Raw genomic sequence first — 22,499 nt, 5'->3', positions numbered from 1 at the left:
AACTGGCTGTAAGTGTTGTCCTCCAAGGGTTTTCAGCTGTCTAATGATGTTGTGTTAGGGGCAGTTTGTTATGGTGCAGAGACGCTTATAGACCACAATATGAGCAAAAAGAAAAGCGGGTATAGTTCGTGTTGTGTTGTAGTGGTCAGGATCTGCTGCAGTGTGAGTTTGGGGACAGGCTGCTGTGTGTGTGTGTGTGTGTGTGTGTGTTGTCAGGCTACAGTGTTGAGTGCTGTAGATAAAGCTGTTAGAGTACAGCAGTGTGTTTGTGTAGTTTTATTATTATGGAAGGCCTAATCCAGGAGCAAAACCCTGAGCTAAAGCTGCTGGAATCACCTCCAGCCTTATACCTGCAACCCCTCATTCTTGCTCCTCCTCTCCCCCTACCTCCATCCCCCTTTTCCCGTCTCTTTCTCTCTTCCCCCCCTCATGTGTTTATTTACTGAAGCTGTCTTGGCCAAGGATGGCTCTTTAATTTCCTCTGGGAGAGAGACACGGATGCTCCAGAGATCCAGAGAGAGAGAGAGAGAGAGAGAGAGAAGAATGAGAAAAATACAGAGAGAGAGAGAGAGAGAGAGAGAGAGAGAGAGAGAGAGAGCACAGCATAGAAGAAAAAGCGAAAGACAGACAGCGAAAAAAGAAAGAGAATAAAGAAAGAGTAGATATCTCTTAGATCTTCCTCCTCAGGTGTACGGGAGTATGTGTGGTGTCAGACTGCAGTCAGTACTGTGTGTGTGTGTGTGTGTGTGTATTTGGGCAGTAGTAAGCAGAACGGACACTCTGAGCTCTATATCTCTCCCTATAGAGCCTTTATTACTTCTATAACTCAGTTCTCATAACGTCCTCATCTTCAACCCACTGGACAAGTACATTTTCATCTAACAGCGGGCTGTGGGGTCTTTCACTTTATTTCACAACGTACATAATAGTTTCAGAGTAGTCACTGAACAATTCACAGTAGTTAGTGAGCAAAATGCCTTACGACCAATAACTCAATAGTAAGCTTGCAACATAAGGCCTGGTTCAAACAGCTTTACAGTGGTTCTTCAAAGGTAGTCTGATCATTGTGAACTTTTCGGTTTCAGTACACTGAATGCAAATTGTTGGAGCTTTAAAATGGTGAGTTTCAGACCCCAGTCACTGACATCGCTACTTTGCTTGGCAACCCATCTCAATCAACCCAGAGCAAGCATACGACACATCTGAGAAAAGAATAGACGTGCACCCTCTTGTATTACTGCCTTAATTGCTGATACCTTTGCTAGTTTTGTCTGTAATAAAACATGTTGATGGGAGGGATTGACCAGACAAAAACAACTGAAAATCTCAGACAAGGGGTCATCAATTCCAGTCACAGATGGCTAGAGTCCAACACAGTTTGGTGACTTCCTAGTTCAAACATGCTAAACATGGCAGTTAATTGCTGAGGTTAATCAAGTTTGTTTTAAAATGGAAAACACTGAACTGTGCTCTTCAGGACTTGAAGTTGTTTTTGTCACATTAAACCATTTTCTTTAGTACTGTGCAAAAGCCAGAGACTTCCATTCGTTTATTTAATTTCCACTCAAAAAAGAGAATTAAGTTACTCTGTTTTCAGGAGATGTTTCCAAGGAGATTAGATAAGAAAATGCACTTGCATTAGGAAGGAGAATGTCACTGGAAAATAAGGAAGAAAAACAGGAGTTTTCAAAACTGGGACTGTATTACAGAAACGTATCTTTTGTCCTAAGTTAAGATCCGACAAATTCAAACTAAGATTTTTCACAAATTCATTCAAACTACTCTATCAGGGTTGACAATTAACTTATGTCTGCTACCATACAACCAACAACATGTGCACAGCTAAAACATAAAACACTAGCACAAAGGATTCAATTAAGTTAGCTACACAGCCACTAAGGTTAAAAAATGTCAAAACAAAACTAAAGTGCAGTTAACTATAATAAAAATGTATTATTGTGTTAATAATTTTATAAACATTATAGATAAAAAAGTTCTAAAATAATTCTGACAGCATCTCGTGCTGTTGAATGGGGCACTGTCACTCCCCAGTTTCAGTTTCCATTTCCCAAAGCTTTAACGTTATTCCCCCTATTAAACACGTCTCCCCATTATTAGCCACAATGCTGCAGTGCTTTATTAGACAGGTTTTCACTGACATTAACACACACAAAGGTAATAAGAAGGAACAGTAGGGAGCGTGTCTTCAGTCTTTAGTCCGTGGGACTTTAAGGAAAAAAGTATCGCCCTCGCAAGTGAAGCCACCATTTTGCAATATGAATAACTACAATGCCATTATGCCAGTTACAGTGAGCTTGTAATGCTACGTGTCACAGCTGCCTAAAATAATATCTGTGTATTTTCAGTTGAATGGAAATAAAACGTTAAAACAAAGTTAGGACGCCGCTGGAGTTGCCCTAAAGTCTCAAAAGTGTTTAGGAAATTTTGTCTAGTTAGGATGCTTCTGTAATACTGTTTTCTTATCTGAAGTTCTGTGATAGCTTTAGCTATTGCTTAAAAAAATCCTACCTGAAGTTGTTACAGTGACTAAAAAGATAAGTTAAGACTTCAGAGTTAGGATGTTTCTGTAATACAGCACCTGGAGGTCAACAAATTATTTGAACTATCAATAAGTCATTACTGAGAAAAATAAATAGATAAAAAAAGAGGACAGGGAAGCTGTTGGTGTACTTAGAACAACAAAGTGGTCACCCCAGAGTCCAGACCTCAACATCATTGAATGTATGTGTATGTGTTATCGTGAATAACATCATGGCTCAGATTTGGTCGCTTCAGCACGTGCATGCAACCAAATCACAACCATGATGTTATTCATGAAAACACACGACCTTGAGTGTTCTATTGCTTTTATAACAGTTTTACACAATAAACAAAATAAATCAAGAAGAATACAGAACATCCTTCAACACTGACAATACCTTCTGCCAAAATGCAGTTCTATGGACACAGCTTTTCATTCCATTTATCTTCTACATTGTATATTAATATTGAAGGCATAAAAAATATGAAGGAACACATATGACATTATGTAGTAAACAAAAAGTATTCAACAAAGCAGAATATGTTTTTTACTGTAGGTTCTTCAAAGTAGCCACCTTTTTGTTTTAGGACAGCTTTGCACACTCTTGGCATTCTCTGAGTCAGCTTCATGAGGCAGTCACCTGGAATGGTGACTCATGAGAGCCAGTTTCATCATAGCGTTTGATGGTTTTCGTGACTGCACTTAAGGACACATTCAAAGTTCTTGCAATTTTCTGGACTGACTGACCTTGATGCCTTAAAGTAATGAGGGTCTGTAGAATAAAACTGTGTACCAACCCAACCTCCGCACAACACAACTGTTGGGCTCAAATACATTAGGAAGGCAAGCAATTCCAGAAATTCACTCTTGACAAGCCATACCTGTTAACTGAAAACAATTCCATGTGACTACCTCATGAAGCTGACTGAGAGAATGGCAAGAGTGTGCAAAGCTGTCATCAAAGGAAAAGGTGGCTACTTTGAAGAATCTAAAGTAGAAAACATATTCTGGTTTGTTTAACACTTCCATATTATGTGTTCCCTAAGAGTTTTGATGTCTTCAATATCAAAACGTTCGACTGGTACTGTGTGTGTACATATACATGCATATATATATATATATATATATATATATATATATATATATATATATATATATATATGTGTGTGTGTGTGTGTGTGTGTGTATATATATACTCTAACTTTTACACAGTACTGTTCAACTGCAGACACATTTGCTTTCGATGACAGCAATCTTAAAAACTGTTGTCTGCAATGTTAGAAAAAGTACGAACTGGTCTAAGCCACTGAGAATCGTCCCTCTAACTATATCGTAATGGAAATGTACAACAGACATGCATGACTTTTACCCCCGAGCAAGTGCCCTACCTTTCCCTCTTCAGCGAGGGGCACAGAGAAGACATACTCTAGCTGGAAGACCACGCTAAAGGCCGGGTGCCTCATCATCTTCAGCTCCACACTGTCACGCAGCACCAGTACAGGACCGACGGAAGGGCTGCAGAAAAGAGACAGCCGTCAGTAATCAACACAATCGTAATCAGCACCCAGGACGCAAGAGATGAGTTTCAAACTGTGCGTGTCTACCTCTATTATAAAAATCTATCTGCCATGATGACTCACAGCAGATGCTATGTCCTGATTCATGCATGTCTGCAATATAGAAATGGTCGGTGTGTAGTATGGCTTTGCTCCTTGGGTGAAAACTGCACTGTATTTACTGCAATAATGTTCATTCTACACTACCATTCAAAATCTAACCATAAATATTTGGATGTCAGCAAAGTTAAAGTTATTTTATGTGTCAACCACAGCATATTGAAGTTAAATACATACACAACACCCCTCCCCCCATTTTTAATATTTGATTGCAAATGCCTTGCAGTCAATGAGTGCTCGAAATCTGGAACTCATAGACATCACAAGAGGCTGGGTTTCTTCCCTGGTGATGCTCTGCCCGGCTTGTCTTCAGTTTTTGGGGACCTTCAGTTTTGCCTTCAGTAAGTGAAACGCTTGCTGATTGAATCAAGGTCAAACAATTGACTTAACCGTTGCAAACATTCCATCTCTCTGCCTTAAAAATGTCTTTGAAGCACTGTCCCAAGAGTTTTGACTCACCGACTGAATCTGAGCAGATCATTCAGACCTAAACACTTAATAATTCTTCCTGCTGCTTTTGTCAGCAGTCACATCAACAAATACAAGGGAACCAGTTCCATTGGCTGCCATACATGCCCATGCCATAAAACTACCTCCACCATGCTTGACAGATGATGTGGTATGCTTTGGATCATGAGTAGTTCCTTCCCTTCTCCATACTCTTCTTCTTCCATCACTCTGATACAAGTTGAACTTTGTCTTATCTGTACATAAGATGCTGTTCCAGAACTGTGCAGGCTTTTTTAGATGCATGATTTAAAACATTCTTTGGTCATCAACCACAACTGTTGTCCATGCTGTCCCAGGCCTTTTAGTGTTTCTGAGCTCACCAGTGTGTTCTTTCTTTTTAAGAATGCATCAAATAATTGATTTGGCCACATCTAATGGGTTTTCTATCTCTATAATGGGTTTGTCTTGATTTTTCAAAGCCCAGTGATGCCTTGCTTCACTGGCAGTGACAGCTCTTTGGACTTCATATTGAGAATTAAAAGCATCAGATTCCAAATGTGGATGCCACAGTTGAAATCAACTCTAGACCTTTTATTTGCTTATACTTGCAAGAGAATAATATAGGAATAACTAATTAAATAACTACTTGAGCAGCCAACTGTCCAGTTAATTTTGAGCCCCCAAAAATGTGTGAAAATGATTGTAATTCCTACACCTTTCAGCTGGTTTGGATGTACATACATTCAAGCTGAAGCACTTTGAGCTCATATTAATTACTTAACTTCAAATCCAATATGCTGTGGTTGACAGTTAAAATAATAACTTTGTCATTATTTTGTCACCATTTATGAACCTGACTGTTACAAATTGCTGTCATTTTATTCAATAATAACATACATTATACAATAAAACATTAGGAGACAAACAAAAGTATTTTAAAGATTACTTCAATAATCCATTAACAGTGTTTAAATTATCTGCTTTGAGATTTGATCACCACTTTGAATATAAGTAAACGTTTGGAATACTTTAGGCCTGATGCATTAAGCCTTTTGCGGCAGTTTGAGGTACAAACCAGACGCACTCTACCCACGTGTTAATGTATGAAACTTGCACGCAAGCCTAAATGTGCAGTACATCGGCTGTGGGCATGATAAAACACAGAATGTCCTTCTCTTTCTCATGCATATACGTTTAAGGGGAGAGTGAAAAGTGAGTGGAGACACTACTTGTGTGGCTGACTACATATTTTGCTCGATTTACCAAAGTTTGAGCAACTGAAACTTAATCTGATGCTGGATTTGCATCAATTTTCCAATGGCAGGCGCAAATTTGCATTAAGGTCTCAAACACATAAGAGACACAGCAGTTAGACGGAGGCATAAGCCTTGAAAATAAAAGAATATTTACTATCAAAATAACACTGTTTAAACTCTTGGGACCAAGTGTACAAATGTGAGAAGACACAGAGCAAAATATGTACATAGTCTGTGTTATCATTTCACAAAGTCTATCTTCTTATTTGGAGTAAAATAAAAACCCTATAGGAATGTTTGGTAGGAAAGAACTTCAGCCTCAGGAACTTAACTTGTGTGCCTTATGGGTGAGCCGTAAGTGGACGATGCTACGTGCAGTTTGTGCGAAAACCTGCAACCTTAATAAACAGAACGTTAAATTTAAGTGCATTGTCGGCGCGCATTGTGATCGCACTAAGCCATGTTTTGCGCTGTGCCTTTCTCTTAGCATTATAACAGAATAAATTTACACATTTATATGCAACAAAATTGCCTTAATATTATTAACAACAGTGTTTCCAAACTGATTCAACTTCACGAGACTGGTTTAAAAGGTCTTTTTTGTATTCAGCTACAGTTAAAAAAGACACTGTTTTGCTAATCTCTCCTGTTCAGGCGTGTACATTAAACACGGCTTTAACAAATTGAATGTCGCAGAGAGGACCAAACTCGTTAGCAGCTAATCGAGCCCAGCGTGGAGCGGGCTGTATGAGAGATCACAGGGCTGTACAGGGCTAGCATTATGCTGCTAAATAACCACTCTGTACTAATGAGAAAAATAATTGACTCACACATGCGCTGGAAGCCTCCTGAAAGAGTCCAGCGTGTGGAGGTCTAGCACTGAGCATAGCAGCCTGATTTAGAGAGATCTGAAAAAAATGTATTTCCCCCACCACACTTTACACTGCATATCATTATTTGGGGGGAAATGCTTTGTACTTTGCTTATTAAAAGGTTAACTCTTTTAAACTCTAGGCAGCTATATGGTCTAACGTGCCTGAAGGTGGCAATTCTACCGCTTCAATTTGTGTTGGAATCAGTAAATTGTTAAATGACGTTTTGAGACATTTTGAACCATGTATATGCCAGCTCAGCAGTAAGAAATCTTTAATGCATGCCCCTGCATTAAAAAGATGTTCTAAGGCCTTGAAAGAAACAGCTCACACCACAGAACATGTTCAATTTTGGCTGTCACTCCAACACCAGCCACCACCTAACTTTGCACTCTCAGATGCGAGTCTTTGTCCTCTAAACCTGGCATCAGTCAGCACTGTTACCGCTAGCTTGTACTGTGGTGTGTAGCACTTTTATCCTGCTAACTACACTTCTAACGCCAATGAACAGGTTCAGTTTTGGCTTTCTGTCACTTCAGCACCAGTTAATCAACTTTGCTCACTCAGAGTTTTTATTGAGCACACTTGTATCAGCAGAGAACCAGTTAGCTGGAATTGAACTTGTACTGGAACTTTTAGCTTGCTAACTACACTTCTAACACCATAGAAAATGTAGCATTAGCTTAGCCATCAGGCTGCAGACGCATACTTGGCTAGAAAAACCAGCATAGACTGGTCTGGTGACCAGCAAAACCAGCATATGTCGTGTTTTGGATGCTGGTATGCTGGTCAGCAGCAATAGTAGCTGATATGCTGATGACCAGCAAAACCAGCATATCGCTGCTGTCGGAACAAAACCTCTGATCACCATTTTTGTCGTTTTTCAGTTTTTGACATAATTTGAAAATGGCTGTTGCCCTTTATATTGTGTGTAAATTTCATGATGAATTGACCAAAACAAATGGCCAGAAATTACCTGGAAAAAAGTCTGATTCCATTGACTTACATTGAAAGTAAAATATGTTTTTTCCTTCTCCTGTAAAGTTACCATTTTGGAGATACAAGGTTTTGTTCCGACAACAGCAATATGTTGTGTTTTGATGCTGGTCTGCTGGTCAACCAGCATGAACATGCTGGGGTGACCAGCTAAACCAGAACCAGACCAGCACTAGACCAGCATGAAACGCTTGCTGGTTTGTGCTGTTTTTTTCAGCAGGGTACACCATAGAACAGGTTTAATTTCGCCTTTCTGTCCCTCTAAAACCAGACACTTGACGTCGCTTTCTAAGATTTGAGCCATTATCATCTAAATGTGGATCAGCTTAGTTTCACTTAGCCAAAATCGAACCTTTGCCGTGGTAAGAAGAGCTGTTAGCATGATAACTAAGCTATTGCTGACCAGCTCCTCTTTCCTAGTTGGCAGCAACGTTCAACATTTTAACATTATTGTTATTAGCCTACCGCGACCCTAGCTGGACTAAGCGGTTAACGACGATGATGATGATGATGATGATGTTATTAGCCTGATCATGTGGCGATAGATTGAAAATGCACTGAATATGAAAACCGTGTAAGTGAATTAATTTTTTATTTGATTGTTTTCACTTTTGAAACAATGCAGGATGAGGCACAAAAGCAACGTAAACGTAGAACCAATAAGCGAATTGCTACGTCATTAAGCCAGCTCATCCAAACAGTTTGGTGGCCCTGAGCATGGTTAGCTACCAGTGCTGAGGAAACCATGCTGAGCATGGTTAGTAAATGTTCCACGCTGTACATACTGTGTCCTGTGGAAATGCCACTGGAACGGTTACTCTCTGTGCTCAGAACTTTTTGGCACTACAGTGGATATGAGGCCTTTCTGTGCAGAGATACCCTATAAAGTTTCAGGACAAGGGATTTTACAAGCAATCTCTGCTCTGTGACAGAAAACAAGCAAAATATAGCCAATGCATCATCTCAGCATGGAGAAAAGCAGATTGTTCCCACCATTACCTGCATAATTACAGCCCACGCACACACTACAATTCACAACAGCACATTCATACACACATACAGCTGCAGCTCCGGTGGGGGTCTCAGGCTGGTTTCTGAGGCTGCATTAAAGCAATGACCTATGTGTGTGCACATGTGTGTATGTGGTGGGGGGGGAGGGTGAGGGAGTGGGGTTGATGTTTTAGTGGAGTGATTTCTTATACAGAGACATGCAGAAGTGCTCAGGAGTCTTGTTGAATCAGAATTCAATATGCATTTAATTAATTTCAATAAACCTCTTGGATCTTGGAGCACTCTGGAATGAGAAATGATGTTCACTGAGAAAAATGTTTTAACTGACTTTCTTCAAATCTAAAAGGACAATTTTGTGCACAATTACACTGAGCTAACTGAAAATTGATTGCAGAAATGCAAAATATAGACTTTAAAGCAGGGGTGCACAACGCCAGTCCTGGAGGACTGCGGTCAAGCACAATTTGGTGATTTACCTACTCAAACACTCCTGATTACATTCGTAAGTTAAGTGGGTGTGTTTGACTAGGGCACCCACCAAACTGTGCTGGACACTGGCCTTCCAGGACCAGAGCAGTGCACCCCTGCTTTAAAGAAGTCAAAAGAAGTTGCAAGCAAAGTTAAAGAGGCCATATCCTATACTTTTCTTGTATTATATTTTCTCCTTCGAGGTCCACTATCGATGTTTGCATGGTTTTATGCATCAAACCAGTCTTAATTCATTTTTACATGACCATTATCCAACGTTTCTTTACCTTATAGAATTATGTTTTCCTTATAGTGCCTTTAAGACATATGACCTCTGTTCTGACTGTCTACCCTGAAAAATCCCTTAAAAAAACAAGGCTGAAACAGTCCTTATAACTAGTGATGCACCAAAATGAAAGTTCTTGACCAAAACTGAAATTCAGGATCCACTCAGCTGACAACCAAAACTGAAAAAAAAGAAACTGAATTAACATAATAATGCTGGTGATGCTTCAAAGCTAATGATCGCCATGTTGGGAAAGAGAACTGACAGAAAACTTGAGGACTAATTTAATTGCAAACTTGGTAAATAATATTAAGTATTAAATGTTGTAAAATAATGAAATATAATACTTTATTGTTTCCCAAAAAATATCTAAAGCTGAATTCCAGTAAAAAAACACCACAGTTTTATGTAGTATGTAAAGCACATGGACGTGGCTTCGGAACTCCTGTACAGAAGTCTAAAGTTTGTCCAGCAGGGGGCGATGCTAGCACAAAAGTGGTTTTAGAAACAGTCATGGACTCCAGCAGGATCTAACAAACACACCTGTTTGCTGTGACAACTTTCAAAACCAGAAGTGAAAAAGGATCTTGAGTTCCCAGTATTATTTATGTGATTTTCTTTATAGAATTTCATTTAATCAGCTTAATACTATACAGACTGTTGGTCTAAGCTAGGGCAGACCCTGTCTGCATGCTTCACTGTTGATCCGCTGCAGCTCAAACTGTTTGAATGCATCTGCACTGACCGGCACTGGAGAGCGAAGGAAACACCCACTATTTTCTCATGTTTATTATCATTCAGAGTATCCGTTATGTGTTCAAACACTTCGTTGTAGGCCTATTTAATTTTTTGCTAGTTTTGGCTAAAAGTGTTCGCATTTTTTTTTATTCTGGAGAAAACCCCAAAGTGACATTTTCAACCATTTCCGGACAGAATTTTTAGTGCATCCCTACTTAGAACAAATAGGATGTATTTGCAGCTAAGTTTCCATATATGGACTATATTGACTGGGGATTAAACGAGACGTTTTAAAACTCAACACTTCGTGCATCAAAACTCTTATTACAAAAAAGCAAGGGAATTCGCTTTTCCATAATCTGTGTGCTTTTAAGACAAAAGATGGCCCTCTCAGCAAGGTTCCATTTTCTTGAATGTACAAGTCCCTTAGCCACGAAAGAGCAAGTGCCCACAGCAAAACTAGAAGTATTTTAAGGTTCTAAGACGAGCACGGTTTAAACTTTCTAGGGCTTTGCACTAGGTTTAAACAAACAGAGAACCACCTGTTCTCGTCAAACTGGGTACGTAAGCACAAACATGGAAGTGGAAAGGGAATTAGTAGTATGGCGCATTAAAGTTTGACACATTTTGTGCTACTACACGTCTGAAGTGCAGCGGAGAAATCTATTAATTCTTCAGAAACACCTGTCATGCTTCCGTCATGCATGACAGTCTAGTGTAGTTAATTTGCTCCCAACAGTCTGATATCACTTTTCTTTCACACATTCACACGCTTGTACGCACACGCGCACACACACACACACAAGTCATCAAGACAGTGGCAGCACTGAGGAGTAAAAGTAATCACTAATTAAACACATTCTCTCTCGGAAAGAACAGTCTGTGGCTCCTCCATGCCGGTGTCTTGTGCTGAAGTTAGCTGTAAATGACACGAGTCTGTGATTGGTCGTACGATAACGGTTAGACGCAACACATTCGGTGTGAACTACGAAATCTTGCACGTCTCAGAGAGCGAGGCCGTTGAGGGCTTTGACAGACGGCATAAGGTTGATGTTAGCTCTCTCTCTCTCTCTCTCTGTCTCACTGTCTGTCTCTCTCCCTCTCTTGGGTTCCGTTTCCATCAGGCTTTAAATATAGCCCTGTTTCCAGGCACGCTTGGTGCAGGGGGAGCCGCATGAAAGGTAGAAGTTCAGCGCTCCGTGCTTGACTTTTCCGCCTCTTGGCATTTCCGCCGGCCTGACATACAGCACGAGCTAATGAAGCAGAACTTAAAGCACGGGGCGGCAGGCTCTGCCCAGGGGATACTCATCTGGCCAAAGTGAAAAAGCTCTGAAAAATAGATTTCAGAAAATCAGTTTAGGTTTAAGTGATGAAATATTTAGCGCTCGCGGAAAAGGTGTGTAAATCACTTCGAATCCATATTTGATACGAGTTATAAGACGTGTTAAATAAAAGATGGCAGAGGTAACTCGGGGACAGAGCAGTCAGCCAGAGTAGGGGAGGGAGGATGAGCGGGCTGAGGACTGTGGGTTAGGAGGGTATGTTAATATAGGTCATCTAGAATAAAGTCAAGGGGCAGAATCAGAGTAATAATAAGTTTAATTATAGTCATTTTACACTCGGGTATTAAGAACAGGGTAACAAGGAAAGGGTGGTTAAGGTATGAGTATGGAGAAGAAAAGATCATGATTTAAACACCAGAAGCAGGTTAAAAACATCATTAATGAATGAGTCAGCTCCCAGTGGCAATTTACTCGGCAAAAGGACAAAGGAACATGCAGGGGTCATGTAGGATTGATGTTGCCCTCACTCGCAGAAGAATTCTAGTGAATAGAGCTTTTAAAAAAAAACTGGAAGCTTTGCAAATTATTTTTCCTCCTTTGATACTCGAGTTTGGAATGTTTGATTGTCCTTCATGGTTCGTGGTCAGTGGTGTGCCCTTGTTATTCCAAAGACATTTGTTTGCATCCTTCTTTGTTTAGCTAATATTAGCGATTAATATCTGCATAATGCAATCGTTAAGGTGTAAATGTATACACTGCATACAATGTATACTGCCATTGCAAAGGAATTTAAGTTGGGAAGTTCCTCTACAATGGCGGTGATAGTAACCAGGGATTGTGATGTTTATGGGGGGGGGTAAAAAATTAATTAAAAATTCTTTCACTACTATTTTGCCCTACAATGCCCTCTCTACTATGCATTTTAGGCCAAATCTTCATCTCAAAGCTATTGTAAAACAATGTATCATGCATCAGGCAGTGTATTCATAGGCAAGAATTTTGGTGAGGCATTAACCGCTTTGGCGACTGGCTCTGATCACCACTACTATGAATAATTCTGACTCAATAAGTTTCTCTGAAACAATGCATTTCACATGAAACCACTCTGAACAACTTTGTTTACAGCTTATTGATTATTTATTTTGTGTGTTTAAGTTGGTTCTGAGTTCTGCCAATGGTATTTCTCCAGAGTTCTGCTTGGGTCTTCAGGCTTTAGACTTGTTCATGATTCTGCTGATTATATCCATTGTATGGTGCTAGTGGCCGTCCTCTTCAACTTGACCCTCAATTGTTCCAAACAAAATTGCTTTTTGTGTATTATCTCATAACATGTACAGAAAAAGACCGCTTCAGTTTGGTTACCTGGGCTATGAGTGAGAGGTGAAGCTTGTTTTGGTCAAAGATTCATTTCTTGGTTTTCTTTGCTGTCCAAGATACACTCAAAAGTCTTCACAAGCACCAAGGTTCAAAGGCATCAATATTCTTTAGACATGTGTCCAGCTTTTGTATCCATTAAGAACAACAAAAAAAAACCCTGGTCAAGTGTCAATCTGTCTCTTATTTCTTGACTGCTGGGTCCTTTGTTAAAACTGATCCAAGTAAGCAAAAGAAGTCCGCCACTTCTACATCTTCACCATCTATGGCAAAGTTAGCAGCCCCTTGTTGCCCGAACTTTTGTTTTCTTCATATTAAGTAGAAGACCCATCTTTTCTTTTTGTTTGTTTACTTTCTGTTTAGAGTTTAGTGATTTAATTATGTGGACAATTTAGAAAAAATGGTGGAATTCTGCTTTAACCATTGTCAAGTCAGTTCTGACTCCTGGGAACCAAATGAATAGTGTTTCTCCAGAATACTCTGTATTCTGCTTGGGTCTTTAGGCTCCTTAATGGCTTCTTCATGATTCCTCTGATTGTTTTCATCCATCTTGTTGATGAGCGTCTTCCTCTTTTACCTTCAGGTGTTCCAAGCATAACTGTTTTTGTCTCATAATTGGTTCTTCTCATAATATGTCCAATTTAAAAAAGCTTTGTCATCTGGCCTTTGAGGGAGAGTTGAGGCTTAAGTGTTGTTATCTAGGCTTTGAATGAGAGGTCAGGTTTGATTTGGTTATGGATATCATTTGTTGGTTTTCTTTGCTGTCGAAAGCACTCTCAATAGCCTTCACCAGCACCGAAGTCCAAACGCATTAATATATTCACTGTCCTGCTTTTTTTATTGTCAGTCTTTTTCAAAGGGCCAATCTCTGACATATTTCTTGACTGCTGGATTCTTCACTTCCTTCACATTATGGTCTTTCGAACACCCAAATGCAATCACTCCTGTTTGCCAATCATTAACATCTGCTTTACGACCTATTTTCCACACATTGAACAAGACATTTGCTGCACTGTACCACCTCTTCTCGATCTATGAATCCCGTTGCACACACTGCAGGTATTTATAGCCCGATCATCCTAGTGCAACGCCATCTGCAGCAGCCTGAAGTTACTACCACCTTAAACATGCAAGGTGACTAATTTTTTGTCCGGGTAGCTTAAGTTCATGTTCAGCAAACAGATTAAACAGAAATCGTGACTCCAAGTTCTAACTGGACTGTTAAAACTACCAAAACATACAGATTAGGTCTGCTTTGGCTTACTGGGGCTTGAAGAATACTATAGGAAGTTGATTGCTTCTGTCTGCACATATATAGAAAGATTGCTGATGTCTTCAATCAATAAAGAAGAAACATTCTGACTGAGTTTCGCTTCTTATTAGGTGTGCCACACAATATTTAAACAAAACAAAATCCATTTTTACATCTGAATAGCCCAAAAATTCATGGATGGCCAAAAAATGTGTATATACTCCATTGAATATTATTGTAATCAATTATTCTGACAACCCAAAATCAATGCATTTTAATCAGCACCTTGAAATCACTTTATACCTATACTTCATAGTGTTTACTGCAAAGCGCAGGGCATGAAGACACTACTGTAAAGTATACAAATGATCGTAGTTATGACACTAGCAGTAAGCAACAACAGTCTTCTTCGGGGAATTAACTTTAGAACGCCATATGGGCTGATTGGCAATGGACCCACCTGAGTATGTCTGTAGAAGTCTGTCTGAGGCCACTGCTCCCCTTGGCCCCTAGGACCCCCGGCTCCAGCATCAGCACCTGAGGCCTCTCTACCCAGCCCCAGCCGTTATGGACTCCCACATGCAGCCTGCGCTCCTGCACCACCACCGACCGCACCTCCACGCCCAGCTTCTGAGGAGAACACACATACAAACACACGTGAGGGGAATACTTGGACATTAACACACAGAATACACAGAGGCCCATGTGAGAGGAATTCCTTCAGCAGAGCACACACACATACACACACGTGAGAGGAATTCATTAGGCTTCATGCACATGTTCTGTGTGATTAGCCTGAAAGAGCATCTCCTGTGGCATGCCCTGTTTGCATTTAATCCTCAGGGGGAAGCCAGGTAATGTGTACAAGTCATGGCTGTACATGGCTATGTTGTCAATTCTGGCCTCTATGTAACACTGAGCAACCCCCTGCTCTACCAACTGCCTCTCTTCGTGGCCTCTAATTAAAGCAGAGCTTCTCCACTAAATGAAGTACACAGTGTCGGACTGGGAGGAGAAGAAGAACCAATGGGGAAAACAGCCAGAAGAAAGCCGGCATTATTTGCATACTTATGTAAACCGGATTTATACGGACCAAGTCAACAAACTGGCTCTGTTATTTTGACTAGAGGAAGGTTTATAGATATAAGATAATACTGGAGATTTAGATTTTTTTTTAATAAAATGTGAACATTGCTAATGTTTTTATAACATACCGCTTACTGTACAGTGCATACATATGAAAACTAGGCTGCAAAAGCCCATTTTGAATTCATCATGGATGTGATGTCATAATTATGAACATATTTAAATATGACCGCAAATTCTGCCTACAGCAGTTTAGCCCGCCCATTTACGCTGAAGTGATAAGGAGCAAAAGGTGAGGTAAAAAAGGCTGTTCACACCCAGCCAGATGAAAAACATGCATATTCATGTGGTCTTTCACATTGAGTCTAGAGCCAGCTCAATTTCTGCGTTGTCTGGATGCATTAAAATTCAGGCTGACCAATGAGAGCTCTGTTGTCAAGGATGCAGTCCAAACAAATGTGCATCATGATGGTAGCAGAATAGCTCATAATGTGGCAGAGCACAAAAGCAATACACCTCATATGAAGGGAAAAAATAAATAAATAAATAAACAGCAAATACATAAATAAACGTTCCTTTTAATTGTGAGATGTATATCAAATATATTGGCTTGTTCCAAAATGTATTCTAAACACAAGGCCTAAAGGGCATTAAGCAAAAAACTGTTTTTTTTTTTTGTTTTTTTTACATTCACATCTTCATTTTTTAAACGTATTTGATAAATTCACTTTACATGTATTGCTTTTCCATATGGGGCTGACTATAAAAAAGCAGAGGATCAAACATATATAAGGTAGAACATAGCTAAAAGGTTGAAGAATGACAACTCAACTCCTTCTGTCGTCTCACAGCAAGAAGGGCCTGGGTTCGATTCCCCGACTGAGCGACCAGTGGAGTTTGCATGTTCTCCCTGTGTCTGTGTGGGTTTCCTCCCACAGTCCAAAGACATGCAGTCAGGCCAACTGGAAATGCTAAACTGCCCCTAGGTGTGAATGTGTGTGTGAATGTATATGTCTTTGTGTCTGCCCTGTGATGGACTGGCGACCTGTCCAGGGTGTTTCCTGTCTTCCTCCCGATGAACGCTGTGAAAGGGTCCAGCACCCTCCACGATCCAGAAGAATAAGCGGCTTAGAAGATGGATGGATGCTTATCTAGGTGTATCATAGTGTGTTTTTGGTCTTTTTTGTAGAATGGGGTGTACCCAGTGTGTACATCTTTTAGTTACAGTGCTTAAAAGAAAAATGATGTGAATTCGGCATGACTACTGCTCAAGTAATCCATTTGTCCTCTTTTTCCCACATTCGTAGGGCATTTAAAAAATGCATGGGATTTGGTGTGAAGGTTCCATTACATTGAAAGTTGTATTCTTTTTTTAACAGGAAAAAAAATCCACGTAGTTGGTGTGAATCTGCCTGAAAAACTCCTTTAAAAGGTTGATACATCATCAGATGGCAGTTTTCCTATTCTTTCAACCAGAAAATCTTTAGAGGTGCCATTGTAGGATGCAAGCAGGCATGTTCACAGCAGAAGCTGTGATGGGTAAATTTTTCACTTTGGCCAGAGTGCCCCTTTAAACATTCCTGCTGTTCCTGTTTGTGAAGCAAATCTAATGTATTTTTGGAAGATCCGGACGTCCAACAGTAGATGCTGTATTCATTTTTCCCAAACTTGCCTGTTTATTTCAACCCGAATCTAAAACTTTGTTCCATATATATCGGCACAGACTACTTGATGAACATATCAGCCAATCAGAGTCTTAAACGTATAGTAGCAAACAGCCTGTTTACTTATAGGGGATAAAACAGTCATATAAAAATGAATCATGACTGTTTTTGCTACAGGAAAAAACACCTATTAGGTGGACTTTAGAGAAAGCTTTACAAAATCAAGTTGCATGTCATGTTTATGTTTCTCATTAAAAAAATAAAAAAATTCATGACATAACTATCACCATAATCCATCAATAAAGACAGTCTCTCAAAAAAGATAAAATTCAGCGCTAAAACTGTAGAACATTACTGATTAAGCACCAATCCCTCTCCATTAATCAGTGTCCAGGCATGTTTAACAAACATATCAATAAAAGGTAACTCCGCCACCGTAGCATGCAGCTACTTGGCAGATACCTGCTGTTGCTAAGACGTATTGACTTCTAAGCTGGGTGGCAGGAGCAGCGAGAAGTTATTAATCGTGGCGTTGGGGGGGCGGGGGTTGATTCTGTGAGGCTGGAATGGAGACGAACAGCTTTTCTCCAGCACTTTTCCTCTGGCTGCGCTCCACCCAGGCCTCCTACTCACTGCTTCTCCAATTAGCATATCAATTGTGTGTGTGGTTTTATATGCAGGGCTACAGAGGCAGGCAGTGAACACATCCTACTTTACCCAGTGAATCATGCAGCTAAAGCAGCAGTCGGCAACAACGGCTCCAAAACCTCCCTTCAAGTGGACATAATGCAATTTTTCGCTCGCTTCTTTCACAGTAAGGCAGATCGTTACATTTCCCTACGACTCGCGGAATGTGTATGATGAAACCCCTGGCACTGATAAAGCTTCGAAGCAGGCAAGTGATGACCTGAAAGAAGCTTTATTCAAGAGTGTGAACAAGACAAGAAACGGTGCTAAAGCGATAGTTTACCGAAAAAATCACATTTACACAATTTTCCCTTTACCCCACATGTCACCCAACACATGTTTGGACTGGAGATGCGAGGCTAACAAAGCTAACAAGTAATGAAAACGTATCCTGTATCAATTAGTATCATGCACACTACAGACAGTTCAGCTTATACGTTTATTTACATACCACTGACTGAATTTATATTTCCATTCCTTTTATAGTTTTTAGAGAATACACTACATGGCCAAAAGTATGTGGACCCCCCTCATAAATATTGAGTACAGGTGTTTTAGCCATGCCCATTGCTAACAGGTGTATACAATTCAAAACAAACACACAGCCATGCAATCTCCATAGACAAGCACTGTCAGTAGAATGGGTTGCACTGAAGAGCTCAGTGAATAAATGTGGCACTGTCATGAGATGCCACAAGGTAATCTGTGAAATTTCTGCCCTGCTAGATCTGCCCCAGTCAACTGTAAGCGCTATTATTCTATTGAAATAGAAGTATCTAGGAAAAACAATAGCTCAGCCACGAAGCAGATCAAGAGACCACCCAAATTTACAAAGCAAGGCCGCAGAGTGCTGAAGCGCTCAGACTGCAAAAAACACATATCTGAAATACGAATTCTCAATATTACCTTTAAAACAACAATATTTACATAATCAATTTATAATTCATTTATAATTAATAATTCAACATCATTTTGAGCATGTTTATTCATTTTTAATCAAAAAAAAATTAACAAATTTTAGTTTTATATAATTATTCATAATTTTCACAATAGACGTCCCAGTGATGCTGTGAGACAGATGTTCTGTAACGTTATGACAGATAAGGAAATAGATGAGTATGACTGGATTTCAAGCTTTATGCAGCAGTCAGAAGCTAGTTTACTGAATGGAGCCAAGTTCTTACTCTGTTGCTAACTTCATTGTGAGTAAAATAGCTTTGATAGGCAAACATAAGTCTTTTCAGGATTGAGAACTCAGTGACATACTTCAGTGTTTTATACTAAATTCATATAAACTCTGAATTTAGTATAAAACACTGGGCAATATACACTATACTGCCAAAAGTATTCGCTCGTCTGCCTTCACGCACATATGAACTTGAGTGACATCCCATTCTTAATCCATAGGGTTTAATATGATGTCAGCCCACCCTTTGCAGCTATAACAGCTTCAACTCTTATGGGAAGGCTTTCCACAAGGTTTAGGAGTGTGGTTATGGGAATTTTTGACCATTCTTCCACAAGCGCATTTGTGAGGTCAGACACTGATGTTGGACGAGAAGGCCTGGCTCGCAGTCTCCGCTCTAATTCATACCAAAGGTGTTCTATTGGGTTGAGGTCAGGACTCTGTGCAGGCCAGTCAAGTTCTTCCACACCAAACTCGCTCATCCATGTCTTTATGGACCTTGCTTTGTGCACTGGTGCGCAGTCATGTTGGAACAGGAAGGGGCCGTCCCCAAACTGTTCCCACAAAGTTGGGAGCATGAAATTGTCAAAAATCTCTTGGTCTGCTGAAGCATTAAGAGTTCCTTTCACTGGAACTAAGCTGAGCCCAACTCCTGAAAAACAACCCCACACCATAATCCCCCCTCCACCAAACTTTACCCTTGGCACAATGCAGTCAGACAAGTCCCGTTCCCCTGGCAACCGCCAAACCCAGACTTGTCCATCGGATTGCCAGACGGAGAAGCGTGATTCGTCACTCCAGAGAACACGTCTCCACTGCTCTAGAGTCCAGTGGCGGCGCTTTACACCACTGCATTCGACGCTTTGCATTGCACTTGGTGATGTAAGGCTTGGATGCAGCTGCTCGGAAACCCATTCCATGAAGCTCTCTATGCACTGTTCTTGAGCTAATCTGAAGGCCACATGAAGTTTGGAGGTCTGTAGCGATTGACTCTGCAGAAAGTTGGCCATCTCTGCGCACTATGCGCCTCAGCATCTGCTGACCCCGCTCTGTCATTTTACGTGGCCTACCACTTCGTGGCTGAGTTGCTGTCGTTCCCCATCTCTTCCACTTTGTTATAATACCACTGACAGTTGACTGTGGAATATTTAGTAGCGAGGAAATTTCATGACTGGACTTGGACGCTCCTGAGAGCGACCCATTCTTTCACAAATGCTTGTAGAATTAGTTTGGCATGCCTAGGTGCTTGATTTTATACACCTGTGGCCATGGCAGTGTTTGGAACACCTGAATTCAATGATTTGGATGCGTGAGTGAATGCCTTTGGCAATATAGTGTACTAATTCACATGCAGTGGTTAAAATTTGTATTAAGCTATGAATTTTGTCCTTAGCATTATACCGGTACACCACAAATAAACACAGATAACGTGACACGCATATAGTGCAAAACACACTATTAACCTCTCCAGTCTGCAGTACGTAAGTCCAGTTGTTTGTCGAAGCAGCAGAAATCAGAATGTAATGAGTTAACAAGAATAGTGCATTTCCTGAAGAAAATGCCAGAGTGATTGTGCAGCTTAAGCTTATTGCTAGAAGGTGCTGCTGGGTGGCTGCTATGGCATGAGGTGTGTGTACTCACTGGTTCTTAGAGGGTTGCCAAGTGGTTGCTAATTGTTGTTAAAATGAATGTGAGTCTATGGAAGGAACGAGGGATGAAAAAATGACGTGAGAGCATGAGAGTCAGTATGACTGTGGATTAGAGCTTAGGGACCTGCCCTGAGTGAGTACATGCAGTTTCATGGCTTTCGGGCAAAAGAAATAATAGGGCTGGGGTGTAGGCGAAAATGAGTGGGACTCTATGGGAGGTAAGAGGGATGAAAAAAACAACAAATAGAGGAGTGTGGGTTAGTATGGCTGTAAAATAGAGCTAGGGGACCTTCCCTGAGTGAGTGCATACAGTTTGGTGGCTGTCGGGCAAACAAAACAATAGTAATTTAAGTCATTTCCATTTCTTCTGCTTTTAGGATAAAATTTTAAAAACTTAATTTTAGGATAAAATTTTAAAAATTTAAAACAGTGACAAATAACCCTCTAACTCTAAAAATGACCAGGAATCCCTGATGTGAGCTAGAATTCTGGTGGTGTCCACAGCATTAACAGAAGTCAAAGACAGAATACTAAATAAGGAAACAAATAGCAGCATAACAAATGAATACTCAACTATTTGATTTATTCCAGTCAGTCTTAGTATGAAGAGTCAGTTTCTTAGTTCTTAGGGAAACATTGAGCATTTGGCCTGCACTAAATATGCTGGATACGAAAATATGCAGAAAGCAAAGGAACAGTCAAAGGATTTGGGAAAAAAAGGAATTCAACACTATAAGGATAATGGAAAAGACTACAAAAAGATGTGAAAATGCCAATCAGCACTCCTAGCTTGATAAAGAAGCAGAAAACCAGTGATTCTGTGGATATCACACCAGGAAGGGGCAGACCAAGAAAGATTTCTAAGATAACCACCAGGAGAATTGTGCAAATAAAAACCCACAAGCAACTTCTACTCAAATACTCGAATACAGGCTTCTCTGAAACAAAGTGGTGTGGCTGATTCAGTGTGTACAAAGGGATATACATAAATAGAAATGAGCTGCAGGGTGGAGTTGCCAAAAAAAGCCATTTTTGCACCCACATCAAAAAAAAGCCTGCTTGCCAAACAGCATCCAGAGAAACCTCAAGACTTCTGGAATAAAGTAATTTGGAGTAATTAGACAAAAGACAGAACCTTAAGGTCAAAACAACAAACACTATGTTTGGAGGATGGCCAACAAAGCCCATGAAGAGAAACACACCATCTCTACCATGAAGCATGGGGGATTCCTGAGATGCCTGTGATGATAATTTATCTGAGCACTATTATTAAATGAAATGGATGTGTTTTATATCATCAGTTATGTTTTCTAAAACATCGTAGAAATTCAGCCAAGTGTACATAAACTTATGAGCAGAACTAAATAATTCAAACATTTAGCTATGCAACATGCTTTCGACCATATTATACATAAAATTATGCATGCATTCCTCATGATGGTAAATGGTGGGGTATAAGATTTCATTACCTTTGAGCTAAATTAGCCTCGTAGCTCTAGTGCAAACTAAAGAAGCAACACCAACGACAACAATGTCTTTGGGTAAGTTTTTTTGTGGAATTTTGATTTTTTTTTGTCTTTAAAAGCATTCAGGCCTACCACCATGACATCCATTGATTAATCTGTTATGGCCACGAACAACATCAACACGTTACAGACCTAAGCCTAGTCCAGAAAAAAAAAGTGACTGCATTATTTAGCCTAGGACAGGGGTCAGCAAGATGCGGCTCCAGAGTCACATGCATCTTTTTTACTGCCCACTTGCGGCTCCACAGCAGAATTACATTTTTAGGTAAAAATAAAATAATCCTCCTTTGCAGTAAAACAAAGCTCTGCTGATCTTAAATGTTGGAGTTAATGTATAACATTGAAGTCAATGTTGCTAATTCACACTTTAACCCTGAAGGCTGGTACGCAGACTGCTGGTCACACAGCAACACAGATAACAGTCTCGCCTAGCTAGTAGTAGTAAATGCAAAGAGAAAGATTTAAGACGAACATGGATAATTTGGAGATGAATGCAC

The 22,499-nt window shown here is 40.1% G+C and overlaps 1 protein-coding gene across 1 annotated transcript in view; it reads right to left on the bottom strand.

Annotated features, from left to right (window-relative positions):
- The window catches only part of nphp4 (nephronophthisis 4), a 262,276-nt gene that overhangs the window by 152,754 nt on the left and 87,023 nt on the right, over window positions 1–22,499 (bottom strand). The window contains exons 7-8 of the mRNA XM_036578771.1: window positions 14,665–14,834; window positions 3,931–4,057 (exon numbers count right to left, since the gene is read on the bottom strand). Coding sequence (XP_036434664.1) covers window positions 3,931–4,057; window positions 14,665–14,834 — 297 coding nt within the window. The remainder of the gene's footprint in view (window positions 1–3,930; window positions 4,058–14,664; window positions 14,835–22,499) is intronic.

Source organism: Colossoma macropomum, unplaced genomic scaffold, assembly GCF_904425465.1.
Source record: "Colossoma macropomum unplaced genomic scaffold, Colossoma_macropomum, whole genome shotgun sequence".
NCBI lineage: Eukaryota > Metazoa > Chordata > Actinopteri > Characiformes > Serrasalmidae > Colossoma > Colossoma macropomum.
The sequence above is the reverse complement of the archived record's forward strand: the minus strand, read 5'-3'. Positions and strand labels throughout refer to the sequence as shown.